Consider the following 13,057-nt stretch of genomic DNA (forward strand, 5'->3'; position numbering starts at 1 on the left):
ATTTTGCTTACTCTTAAAGCACTTAACCCTGCCGCCCTGTTTCCGAGCAGGCATTTTCAGGGAGTTTGGTGGTGCCAGGTGTGTGCACAACATCGTCAAGTACCCGCAGTGCCGCCAGCACGCCCTGATGATCATCCAGCAGCTGGTGTTGTCACCCAGTGGAGAGGACGACATGGGCACCCTGCTGGGGCTGATGCACTCGGCCCCACCCACGGAACTGCAGCTCAAAACCGACATCCTAAGGGTAGGTGAAGGGTTCTTCTTCAGCACTCCTGCGCCGCAGGTGTGATTCCAAGGGAGAAGACACTGAGAAGGGCATTGGATTGAACTGGATTGCATGGGGGGTGTTTAGCTATTGTATGTAGATCATCTCTGGAGTTGAAATAACCATATTTGATGCGTGGGGGTGGTTTTTTTCTACCATCTACCTGTGGTAGGCTTCAGAACTGGAGATGTAGGCCCGTGAATATGTTTTTAGCCTCATTACTTTTGTGGATCGAAAATGAGGTTCTAGAGTTACGATAATTTTTCCTGGTGGGGTCTTATTCAGTTAAAAAAAAATAGAAATACGTATTTTAAAAAAAAAAAAAAGTAAGCAAGTAACATGTTTATTTCCAGTGCTGGCTTGCATTTTCTGTGGCATCTTATTTTAGCAATTTGTATCTCTGAATGTTGAAACAATGAATATAAATGCAAATTGTAATGATCACAGAAGATAAAGCTGAAGAATTTGCTTGCTTAAGCAAGATAGTGAAATAGTAAGAAAGTAAGGCTGGTAGTGGAGGAAGAAGCAAAAAACCTCTTCTCTGTTTCCTGTTGTATTAGGTGTTCTGTTTGCTAATCTATACCCACAATTTCTTCTCAGAGTAGCTAATGTTATTTTTTTAAATTGACAAAACACTTACTTATTTTAGGGTAAAAAAGCTGAAGCAAATAGTAGAAAGCAAATGAATCTTAATGGAGAGAACTCCGACATCTAGGTTCATCTCTGTTCAAAGGAGCTGTAGTATTTCTCTGGCAGATGAGCAGCTTTATGTTATTCTAAAAAACAGGAAAGCTAGTAGTACGATTATTCATTTACTGTGTGGTGTCTGTGAAGGGCTTCAGTAATTTTTCAGCATGTGTTATTCACCATACTTAAGGGAAGAGAAAAGATATTGCAGTACCCCAGAGGATTTAACAGAAAATCAGGATTTCTGTCTTTCTCTTGACCTGTTGTACTTGTCTCCATTGGTGCTGTTCTCAGGAGTTTTGGTTATGGAACTGACAGCCCAGAACAGCGTGGGGATGTGTCTCTTACTGTTTGTTCAAGTTTGTCAGGAAAGGAGATACTGCCTTCAGAGGAATGACAGTCCTGCTATTTCACTACCCATCTTCTGAGTGCTTAAAAAAGCAGCCTGATTCTGAAGAAGCAAACTTTTGGTCATGGAAAATTCCCCCTGGCCTGTTTTTCTGTATCAATAACATTTTTCTGTTGTTTATGATGCTTTCTGTAGGGAGACTTTTTCTTCTATATTTACATATGGGTCAAACTTCCCATGACAGGTGTTCTTTTTGCTTGTTTTTGGCTGTGTGGAGGGGCTTCTCCACCCCCTGGTTTCACAGATCAGTATTATTCTCTAGTACCTACGTTGATGTATTTTTTGCTGTTCTTATACCATGGCTTTGCATTTATTCCTTCAGCAAGTAAGATTTTATCCACTTTTGTTTCCCTCTATGGCTTATTTTTGAATAAAAACTTTTAAAATATAGTCTCAGTCTCAATTCAGCGATTTATAGAGGAAAGCTAAAAATAAGTAGGCTTATTTGGCTAATTTTTACTGCCTGCATTTGCTAACTGAGTTGTTATTTTTGACTGCTGTTGTGGCTTCATAGCTGCCAGGTACTTCTGCGTTGTTGATTTCTAGGAGACTGTTAGGATGCTCCAAGGTTTAGATTTCTCATTGCTGCAAGAAGTCATTTGCCTGCTCTTGTTTGAAATTGTTTGTGAAGTGTGATGGCAGAGAAGATTTCTTTCTAACAGAGATATTCTCCACTTGTCACTAAGAGAATTACATGGCAACTTTGGGTTCCATTCTGGACTCCGTCAGGTCTTTTCTTTTGGAAGGTAATTTCATATTTCTAAATAAGGGGCAATGTTCTACTTTTCCCCCTACTCTTTTTCTTTCTTTGGTAAACTTTTGAGTATGCAAATTTCTATAGTAGAAGGTTGATCTTCAGAGACTTCAGGCAATTCTGATAAATGACATGAGGATTTTGCTAGTACAACAGTGTTTTGTGAAGAAAAAGGTTTCTACCTTTTCCCAAGCTGTTTGTAATGCTGCTGCTTGTTGTGGCTGTTGTTTTGATTGTTTGTTTTGTCCACAGGCCCTACTCTTGGTGCTGAGAGAGAGTCACCGCACAAGAACTGTTTTTAGGAAAGTCGGTGGATTTGTGTACGTAACATCTTTACTGGTTGCCATGGAAAGATCTTTGTGCTCACCACCTAAGAATGGCTGGGAAAAAGTAAACCAGAACCAAGTGTTTGAACTGCTTCACACTGTGTTCTGCACATTGACTGCAGCAATGCGCTACGAGCCAGCCAACTCTCACTTCTTCAAGACAGAGATCCAGTATGAAAAACTGGCAGATGCTGTTCGACTGCTTGGCTGCTTCTCAGATTTGAGGAAAATAAGTCCCTTGAATGTCTTCCCTTCAAATACACAACTGTTTCAAAGACTTTTGGATGATGACCTAATATCCCTGGATTCTGTGTCACCTACTCTAAGACACTGCAGCAAACTTTTTATTTACCTCTACAAGGTAGCAACAGATTCTTTTGACAGGTATGAACTTTGCTTTTTTTTTTTTCTTCCTTTTCTTTCATCTTCTCTGCCTGCCTCACGCCAATATTCCCCAAAATAGTTCTCTTCGGATATCTTCATTGCAAGCTTTTGTATTTCCATTTTTATCTACTTCTTTCTTCCTTCGCTCCACTGAGAGGAGGATAAGATGTCAACATCTGACCAATAATGACTTAACTTGCTGTTGTTCTCCAGGGGGTGCAGCATTCTCTCTGATGTTGGATGTTTTTATCATGGCAGCAGTTAAGATAGAGATATCAGGTCATGGTTATATTTGATGTTTTGAAGCAACCTGTTGGTTGATAGGCTGACAGGTTGCATTATCATCATTTGAACTACTAGATTTTTATGCTTTTATTAAGTGAAATGAGAATTTGATTGTTGAATGTCATATCTTCATGTTTCATTTGATATGGAGCTTTGAAATATAATACCGTAAATAATTTAGAAACATAGGATCATTTAGGTTGGAAAATATTCTTAAGATCAGATCTAACCATAAATTTGGCACTACCAAGTCAACCACTAAGCATGTCCTCGAATGCCACATCTACACATCTTTTAAAGACCCCCAGGGATGATGACTCAGCTACATCCCAGGGCAGCCTGTTCTAATGCTTGATAACCCTTTTGGTGAAATTTTTTTTTTCCAACTATCAAATCTGAACTTCCCCTGGTTCAACTTGAGGCTATTTCCTCTTGCCTTTTGGCTAGTTATTTGGGAGAAGAGGTGGGTACTCTACTGCTATGACCATCTCTCAAGTAGTTTTAGAGACTGATAAGGCTTTCCCTGTGCCTCCTTTTCTCCTTGCTAGCACATAAGACTGACATCTTGTTTTACATGGATTTGCTTGTTCTTTAAAGTTCTAGGTAGTCTGTAAATTATTGGGGTTTTTTAAATTTAACTGGGAGATGCTCCCAGAGATGAATAACTTGAATTTAAATTATAACGAGACTCAAAATGAACAGAAATGTGTCTTAAAGTTGGTTTAAAATGACAACAGAACTTTGTGAAGTATGTATTGAACATTGGCTTGTCTTAAAGTCATTTTTGCCCACAATTTAAGGTACAAAACATGAAACACAGACCTAAGCTTCTTATCTGGGACCTTGAAGCTAATCATACCCCTGCCTTTGAATGCGTGTGACCCTGTTCTAATAAGGTGGGCCATCTTACCCCCAAAGCAGCATATCTTAATGCTTTTCTCTTCTTTAAAGAAAACTTCAAAAACTAGCAAACCAACAACAAAAAAACCGCCCTAACACACACACACTCAACTCTCACACACTCACCAAAAAGCCAGCTTCAGAAATCAGTTTATTTGATCTCATTTTAAAGCATTCAGGTAGCAGGAGGACAATTTGTATTAAGAATGTGTTACTCGTACTGTAGAAGTTGACACTGGCTAACAGTAGAGAATGAGGAAACTATGGGGTAAGTAAATCCCATGGTGTTGTTGTATGAGGTACCACACTGAGTTACTTTTTTTTATGGCTGTTATTTTCAGTGATTTTTCCTTCTTTAAAGTTTCTGTTCATCATTCATTATTGCATTTACATTGACTTTACCTCTTCCCTCTGTTGGTTGTATCTAATTTACTGAAGCTTTACTTTCTCCTCTGAATTTCTGCTGTCGAACATTGAAGGATGTTCTGCTTTGCTGGTATCAGTAAATCTCAGCGGAGCAATGAACAAGCAGTGCAGAGTCACACCACAAGACCTGTGCACACTTTGCATGTCTGTGTGTTCACCTGAGGCTGTCGTTCCGTTTGTCCTTTGTCATCCATGTTGTTTGGGAAGGATGGATCCGAGTAACGATTTTATTGGTGCTTTTGTAAAACTAACAAGCTTATGGCCTCTGGTTTCTTCTCTAACCTCTCTGTCCTACCCCTGTCTGTTTTGTCTGTAGTCGTGCAGAACAGATCCCTCCTTGCCTGACAAATGAGACTTCTCTCCCCTCTCCTTGGGGTACGCCAGCTTTGTCCAGGAAAAGGTACCGACCTTTCAAAGAGAAGCTGATCTCGTTTACGATTTTTCTCTCTCGCTGTTGTGTTTCCTAGTTTTGGGGGGAGGGATGTTTCTCTTAAGTTGCTGTTCTGAGAAGTGCATTTTCACTTGTGTGTTTACTGGATAAAAAAATGTAAAGGCATGTTTCATAGTGAGTCCTAGGCAGTAATGAGATTAGAGACATCTCCAGATTCCCATAGCACTTAAAATAAGGCTCGTGTTTAAAAACCAAATAAAGCCTAGTATGAGAAATGATCTAAGGGAGATAGATATGACACACTCAGGAGCAGTTCAAAGACATTCAAACTATGCTAGTAGATCAATGAATACAGCAGGATTTCTTTTTTCCTCACTGATTTTTCAAGAAAGCTTACTTTTGGTGGAAGGTGAATGGCTTGTAAAGGTGCTCATTTGTTAGTAATTGCAGAGAATAAAACATAAAGAATGAACCTGTCAGTACTTGACTGCCAAATGATGTAGAGACACCCAGAATTAAAAGGTTGGAAAAGCAAGCACAAATGGCTCGATTCAGAAATCCAAGCACCCACTTTCAATCCCAAGCTACAGTCTTTTCTTATGCATCTTAATGTGTCTGGTAGATTTTAATTTTTTTTTTTTTAAATGAAGGTTACTGTCTGAACGGTGTTACTTACAGGCTTGTGGGAATGCCAAATTTTTTTTTTCCTAGATTCCCCAGGGGAAGGAGCAGCCCTTCACTATCTACAGATGCAGGTTAGACAGAGACTTGCTTTTGAAAGCTAAAAAGGCATTTTAAAGACACAGGCTTATCTGAGATACAGGTGCCACGTGTAGAAAATACGATCATTCTTGAGTGGTATACTGCTTAAGATATGCCATCAAGCTTCATGGTTGGAATGTAAATATTGTGCAAAGGAAAACAATCAAAGATGCTTTTGGAAACTGATTTGAAAGGAATGTTTATATTAAAGCAGGTTAGTAAAGAAAACCTTTTTACTGAGTGGTGTTATACAAGTCGTACCTGGGTGTTCTACAGGGAGTGGCTTGGACAAAGGCACCTTCCCAGTAACCCAGAACCTCTTGGACTGTCATTACCTTTCCTTTTTAACACTGAAGCATTTAAGAACAAATGTTATAGTTTACAGAGAAAAACCTTAGCTGCCAAAGTCTTTTCCCTGTCATTTACTCTGAAGAATCATGTAAGAAAACACTGTTTCCTGTGGAGGCTCTTTACAGCTTCAGCCCTGCATTAAGCTCTGGTGTTGCAGATTGCCCATCCCTTTGCTACATTTTGCTGTACTCACAGGTGTAGCTGGCAGGGCTGCTCAGGTTCACTGAATTACTCAAACACCCAGATATGCAAAGGCTTGCATCAGAACACAAGCAGGGCCTGTCAAACACAGGCTGATTGCAGGGTGTGATGAACAAGAGTGCCAGATACCCATCTGGAAATTAAAATATAAATATAGCTGCATATGAAGAGAAATGTTAGGCTTCCCTCAGGTTTTTTGTACTACTGAAAATTCAAGCAGTTGCTTGAAAACCCAAGGTGAAGATTAGGTTGTTTTAAAAAGTCATTATCCCTGTGAGGTGCTTTCAGCAATTCAGGTAAGCTCCAGTACAGTGATGTAGGTACTTCATGGGGTTAAGTGCCTTTGAAACGCATCTTCACAAACAAAAACGGCCTTTGGGTTGAAACAAGTTGCGTAAGTAAAAGTGGACAGAAAGAATGATCATGCTTGCCTGGGTGACTTTCAGATCCTTTCTGAAAAGCATGTTTTAAGTAAAAAAATAGAACTAGGCTTTCCAAAAAGTCTGTTTGAACAGCTGTCTGCTTTCTCACAGCATCATGTTTGTCATTCCTCGTGAATTCAGTGCCAATAGCTGTGATCTTTCTGCTTTCAAAAATAAGCAGCTTGGGGTTTGTAGTCCAATAGTATTTTTTTTCTCCTCCTAAATGTCAGATACGTCAGATTCTGTCGAAGTTGACTCTTCCCAGAGAAGTGTTTGCTCTTCTCTTATTGTTTTATCTCTCCTTTGCTTTGCATCCCTGGGTTCTCCCTTGGTGTTGTGGCCTGGTTTTCTGCTTTTTGACTTGTAAGACCGATGCCTGAGAAATAGCTCTCTGTTGTTTGGCTAAAAGAGCAAGCAGACACTGTGCACACAAATAGTTCCTATAAACAAAAATAGTGCAGTTCTGGTTTCTCACACAGTCTAGAACAGTTTTGGAGGCACTGATATGCTAATATTCTCTCTCAGACGTGTCTGTCACTTCTCAAAGCTGTATTTCCCTGCAGAGTGCTGCCCTCCAAGCGTTCTCCTTTGTGGAAGCAGTCCTCACTGTTACCTGGAATGCATTGTTCTTCCACACCTGTGTAATTTGAATCAAGAACTCCAGCTTTTTCAACTCTTTGATTGTTGTAAATTTTGGCAGAAATCAGCATTCTCGGTTTTGTTTTTTTTTTTTTTTGGCTATTTTGGTTCTGACAGGGTAAACTAGAGAATAAATAGAATGTAGCTTTGACTTTGCAGTATTTTTAGCCACTGTTTTTAAAAAGTTTGGATGGTGATCACTCTTGGGGAACGGTATGCAGAGGGTTTATCTACAGTAAATCTAACTTCTTTCTTTCTGGATCAAAATGCTGTTGTAATTTTCATCAAGAATTGTAGCTAATTATTTAACTAAAGTTATATTAATTAATTATTTTTCCTTCAGTTATATTTTTTTATTAAATTAGACAGATTAGACATACAGATAGATACATGTCATCTTGTGTACACTGCCTTATTCCATTATCTGCTTCTTTTCTTCTTCCTTAAAGGAGTCATATAAGAATGTAGAAGCGTGGCTAAATTAATTTATTGCAAGTTCTACCCTGATCCAGAGAACTACAACATTTAATTAATATTTTGGAAGGATTTTGTAAGATCTGTTTTCTTTTTTCCGTGTAGAGATATCTTTGCAAACTGGTTTTTTTTTCCCCTGTTGAATTGATAGAAGTACTCCTCATATGGAAAAACTAATTTTAAAATTATGTGAAAAAATTTTCAATAATATCTGCTTTAAGAAGATAATTTTTCCTTAGGCTGCTAACAGTCTGGACAGTATTATCTTTTCAGTTGTATGGAATGTTGCAGTTCAGGTGTTTTGAGACCAAGATCACATTTGTGTTTGTGACTCGCACTGGGCAATGTTTTTGTTATGCTCTCCATGTACTACCATGTTATAACCTCACAATTTACCTAACAAGATGAACGTTATAATGTCGATCAGTGTGGTGAAAAGTAAAATTTGTACTTAAAAGTGGGAAGAATGTCTTAAGGAATGGAATTTCAGTAGCCTGAAGAGAATTCTTGAATATAAACGGATATTTAGGTTTTTTATTTGCATCCTGTAAAACTTGCATTGAGATGCTCAAGGTGACATTGGAAAGAGGCTGCGGTTTTCTCCTTCAGATGAAGAGCAGTGCTTTTAGGATGCATGAGAAACAACTGCCTGCATTTCAATCTCTGCAGTAACTCAGGGCTGAGGCTTGAGATAACATCTCTCTGTGATGGTATTAGCAGTTGTTACACTGTTCTTAATTCCATTTATTTTTAAAAGAAACAGTGAAGCCTTCCTTGCCTGTTAGATGTTTCCATAAGTGGTGGGGCTGACAGAGAAGTTTCGAAAATTAATGGCTAAAGGGTTTGTAAAAAAACACTAGAAAAATTCATTTAGGGACATCTTTTTTTAGCGGTTGGTTTCAGTAGAATTGCCGTATTATTTTCTGTTTCCTGTAAGCATTAGCTGAGTGAGTAAAGCATCAGTAATCTAATTTTTCTTAAAAACTCTCTTTAGAACAGTACTCTTGGGTTGTTCAGGTGCCAAGTTTTTGCTGATCTGCCATAAAGCTTTTCAGTAGGAGTCTTTTTATTGGAGCATTATTTATTGAACCCGTTTTCCAGCCAGCACAAGAAGATTGTGCTGTGCTTCCTGTTGTCTTAGGCTGAATAATCTGAAGTCTCAGCCTTCCCCCACAGATGTGTTTCTTGCTAGGGGATTAGGCTTGGTGGCTTGTTTAGGGCAGAATTGTGTTTGCAGCTTTCTTCATCTCCCATCTCTGTCCTGTTTTTCCCAGGAGAAAGAGATTGCCTTGTTGGAAGTGTCTAAAAAGTGAGGCACAGCGAGTCTCTGAGTCTTAACTTGTGTTAGGATCAGGGTTTGAGTAAATTTCTGTCACTGAGAACACAGAAGGGAGGAGACATCTCTTTCAATTGATTTGATAAGAAGAAACCCTTTTTGTTTTGCTGTATTCAGTTGTAAAACAAAAGGCAATATGCGATGGTCAAAAACAATTCTTACCCAGAGTTTGTTCTATTTCTTCTAATAAATAAGCATATATGATAAATACTGTGGGCTATGGGTGATTTGGGTTGGGGTTTTTCTGGGTTTGTGGGGTTTTTTCTTGTGGGGGTTTCTTGTGTGTTTTGGTTTTCTTCTTTTGTGGTGAGCATGAGTCTTGATCTCACTTTTGCTTCTAAAGGACCATCTTGAAAGCATATGTTCAGTAAGCTGCTCATGCTGTTTGTGTGTTGAAACCCTTGCTGAAAGAAGAGTGGCATCAAGCTGCTATCTCCAAGAGTTTCAATGAAGAACATGTCTGCATTTCTCAGGACAAGTGGTTGCTTCTAAGTCAGTGTGTCAAATCCTCTTTTCCCTAGATCAGACTAGAGCATCATAGTGTAAAACCAAATTGTCATAGCAGTCATGGGAGGATTAAGAACTTACAGATTGCTGGCATGAGTAAACACAGAGACCACCCTTCCATTCCCCTAGGCTGATTAGAGATTGCTGAGAGTTTTGTGATAGCACATTTCATAATCATTTGTTTATGAAAAGCAAATGGGGAGACACATATCCAGAGAACAGGAGCAGTGGTAGGTTGCTCACCGCAGTTGCTGCCACTGCAACTAGAATAAAAAGAAAGAGGCAATAAAAACAAACTCCAGTTCTTCAAACCACATAGAACCTGGGGAAGACACTTCCAGGTTCAAGAATAGTTGAGAAACTGAAACCTCTCCAGTCTGTCTTTAGGGAAACATGCCCAACAGGTTTGAGAAGAGGAACACTTGTTCTGTCTAACTGAGGGAAGAGAAAGGAAAGGGGAGTAACATCTATAGGCCAGTACAATTTTACAGCTGTTTGAAAAATGCAGAGCTCATAATAGCTGGGTGTTGTAACCATGGGATGTTTTCTGTCCTGCAGGCACGCATATCATTCTGTTTCAACACCTCCTGTTTGCCCTCAGAAAAACATAGCTGATGTGAAACTCCAAACAGGACCCACGTCCATACAAAGCTCTGATGCAGTCATTATTCACCCTGGTGCTATGCTTGCAATGCTGGATCTTCTGGCCTCTGTTGGATCAGCTACACACCCAGAGGTAGGGGAAAAAAATGTGTGGTCTGAAGCTTTGAGAGTGGCTGGGGAAAAGGATGGCTGTGGGAAATAGGAAAGCTGATGATGTCCTCTGATTTTGTGCTGAAAAACTAATATATTTCACAGGTTGAGTGGAATAACTGGTAGCGTAGTGGTCTGACAGGAATTGCTTTATTTTATAGGCTTTCTTTTGTTTATCTCTATAAAGAAAGGTCTGAAGTGGCTATCAGATAAGTTTCCGAGCACTGTGATTAATATGTGTTTTCCCTCATGTATCAGGTATTAATGCATAGTATGAGGAGGATACAGCACTGAACATCATAGCTCAGGCTATACAAACTGTTTGAAGTAGCTGGAATATGTTCTAGTTCCAAAGTTGTAACTGCTTTGTACAATTGCCAGCCCAAAATGTCTGCTGGTACTTCGTACGTGAAGGATTTGTTGGACGTTTTTGGAGGTTGCTTATGTATTTTTTGTTTGAGATGTCTTCCCTGAATAATACTTTTTATTAAAAAAAACAAAAGAGTTCCAAAAGCTTGGAAGAATTACTAGATCCCTCTTTCTTGGTCTCTGCTGGTGATGAGTGTGGTCATTTTCTGTCCTCACGACATAAATTTGACAATTAAGTTGCATATGTCTTGAGTTTTGTAGAGGTTGTGGTGGTGGGTAGTGGAATGAAGCACATATAATCCGAGAGGAAGTAGATAGCAATCTGACACACCACATAAACACTCACAAATCTATGGGGCTGATGGGATCTGCCCAAGGGTGCTGAGGGAGCTGGTGGAAGTGCTCACGGAGCCACTTTCCGTTATTTACCAGCAGTCCTGGCTAATCAGGAAGATTACAGCTGACTGGAGATTAGTCAATGTGATGCTCCTCTACAGGACTGGCCAGGAAGATGAGGGGAACCACAGGCCCTCTCAGTCTGGCCCCGGTGCTGGGGAAGGCTATGGAGTAGATCATTACACATCCTGTGCTGCAGCAGAACAGTTGTGAAATCAGGCTCAGCCAGCATGGCTTTAGGAAAGGCAGGTGCTGCTTAACTAACCTGGTCTCCTGTGACTAGGTGACACTCTTGGTTGATGAGGCTCTGGATGTTGTTTACCTGCCCGTTAGTAAAGCTTTTGACACTGTTTCCCACTGCATTCTTCTGGAGAAACTGGCTGCTCATGGCTTGAATGGGTAGACTCATTGCTTGGTTAAAAACTGGCTGGGTGGCCGAGCCCAGAGTGGTGGTGAATAGAGTTACACCCATCCAGCAGATGGTCACAAATGGTGTTCCCCACGGCTCAGAACTGGGCCAGTTCTGTTTGGTATCTGTATTGATCTGGATGAGGGAATCAAGTACACCCTCAGTCAGCTTGTGGATGGCACCAAGTTCAGCCTGAGTGTTGATCTGCTGGAGGGCAGGAAGACCCTGCAGAGGGATGTGGACAGGCCGGATTGATGGGCTGAGGGCAATTGTGAGAGGTTCAACAAAGCCAAGTGCTGAGCCCTGCCCTAGGGTCACAACATCCCCAGGCAGTGCTACAGGCTGGGGAAAGAGTGGCTGGAAAAGACCTGGGGGTGCCGGTCTACAGTATGAGCCAGCTGTGCCCAGGTGGCCAAGAAGGCCAATGGCATCCTGGCCTGGATCAGCAGTAGTGTGGCCAGCAGGGCAGGGATTGATTGTCCCCCTGTTCTCGGTGCTGCTGAGGCTGCACCCCAAGTCCTGTATCCAGTTCTGGGCCCCTCACTGCAAGAAAGAGGTTGAGGTGCTGCAGCATGTCCAGAGAAAGGCAGAGGAGCTGAGGAAGGGTTTGGAGCACAAATTCTGTGAGGAGCAACTGAGGAAGCTGAGGGTGTTCAGCCTGGAGAAAAGGAAGCTCCAGGAGGTTCCTTATTTCTCTCTAAAACTACCTGAAAGGAGGTTGTAGCAAGGGCAGGGGCAGTCTCAACATGTCAAACAAGTGAGAGGGTGAGAGGAAATGTCATCAAGTTGTGCCAGAGGAAGTTTAGGTTGGATATTAGGAAAAACATCTTCACCAAAAGCACTTGAATGGGCTGCCCAGGGCACTGTTTGAGTCACCAGGCCTGGAAGTCTTTAAAACACATGTAGATATGACACTTGGGGGACATGGTTTAGTGGTGGGCTAGGCCATGCTGGGGTAAGAATGCAACTCAGTGATCCTAAAGGTTTTTTTCCAACCTAAAGGATTATGTTAAGTTACTAGGAATAGCTTAATAATCAGAAAAATAAAAGTTCTTAGTTCTCTCTAAGCTGCCTCTCTTTGCTGGTGAAAAGTAGAGCTTAGTTTAACCATTCTTGCCTGAATTATTTTTCTTGACCATAGTTCTGGTAATCCTTTGTCAAACTAATTACCCTTTTTTGTACAGACTGTTTCTTCACAAGGCGCATGTACACACGCCCCCCCAAAAACACACAAGTGCATGCACATATATTTAAATACGGTTAATTTTCTGTATTTATTGCTAATGGTAGTTTCTTTTCTATTACTGTATATAAAGCCTTGCTTCTATTTACCGCCTCAGTTTGCACTTTCTCAAGCCCTGTGCTGTTCTCTTTTTCAGCATGCACTGGATCTCCAGCTGGCAGTGGCCAACATCCTACAATCTCTGGTGCATACAGAGAGAAACCAGCAAGTCATGTGTGAAGCTGGGCTCCATGCACGACTTCTGCAAAGATGCAGCGCTGCTCTGGCAGATGAGGACCACTCCTTACATCCACCACTCCAAAGAATGTTTGAAAGGCTGGCTTCCCAGGCTCTGCAGCCTATGGTGTTGAGGTCAGGATAGCCCTGAA

General features: G+C 40.8%; 1 protein-coding gene across 8 annotated transcripts in view; it reads left to right on the forward strand.

Annotated features, from left to right (window-relative positions):
* Positions 1-13,057, forward strand: part of WDFY3 (WD repeat and FYVE domain containing 3) — a 151,818-nt gene that overhangs the window by 78,623 nt on the left and 60,138 nt on the right. For 6 of the 8 annotated variants that reach the window (XM_066186492.1, XM_066186485.1, XM_066186488.1 and 3 more), the window contains 5 exons: positions 51-244; positions 2,368-2,825; positions 4,753-4,836; positions 10,078-10,255; positions 12,826-13,040. In XM_066186492.1, the coding sequence (XP_066042589.1) occupies positions 51-244; positions 2,368-2,825; positions 4,753-4,836; positions 10,078-10,255; positions 12,826-13,040 (1,129 nt within the window). The remainder of the gene's footprint in view (positions 1-50; positions 245-2,367; positions 2,826-4,752; positions 4,837-10,077; positions 10,256-12,825; positions 13,041-13,057) is intronic. The other 2 variants (XM_066186489.1, XM_066186491.1) reach the window with 1 other exon arrangement.

The sequence above is a fragment of the Chamaea fasciata genome, unplaced genomic scaffold, assembly GCF_029207755.1.
Source record: "Chamaea fasciata isolate MVZ Bird 193981 ecotype frontalis unplaced genomic scaffold, bChaFas1.0.hap1 SCAF_6, whole genome shotgun sequence".
Taxonomy (NCBI): Eukaryota; Metazoa; Chordata; class Aves; order Passeriformes; family Sylviidae; genus Chamaea; species Chamaea fasciata.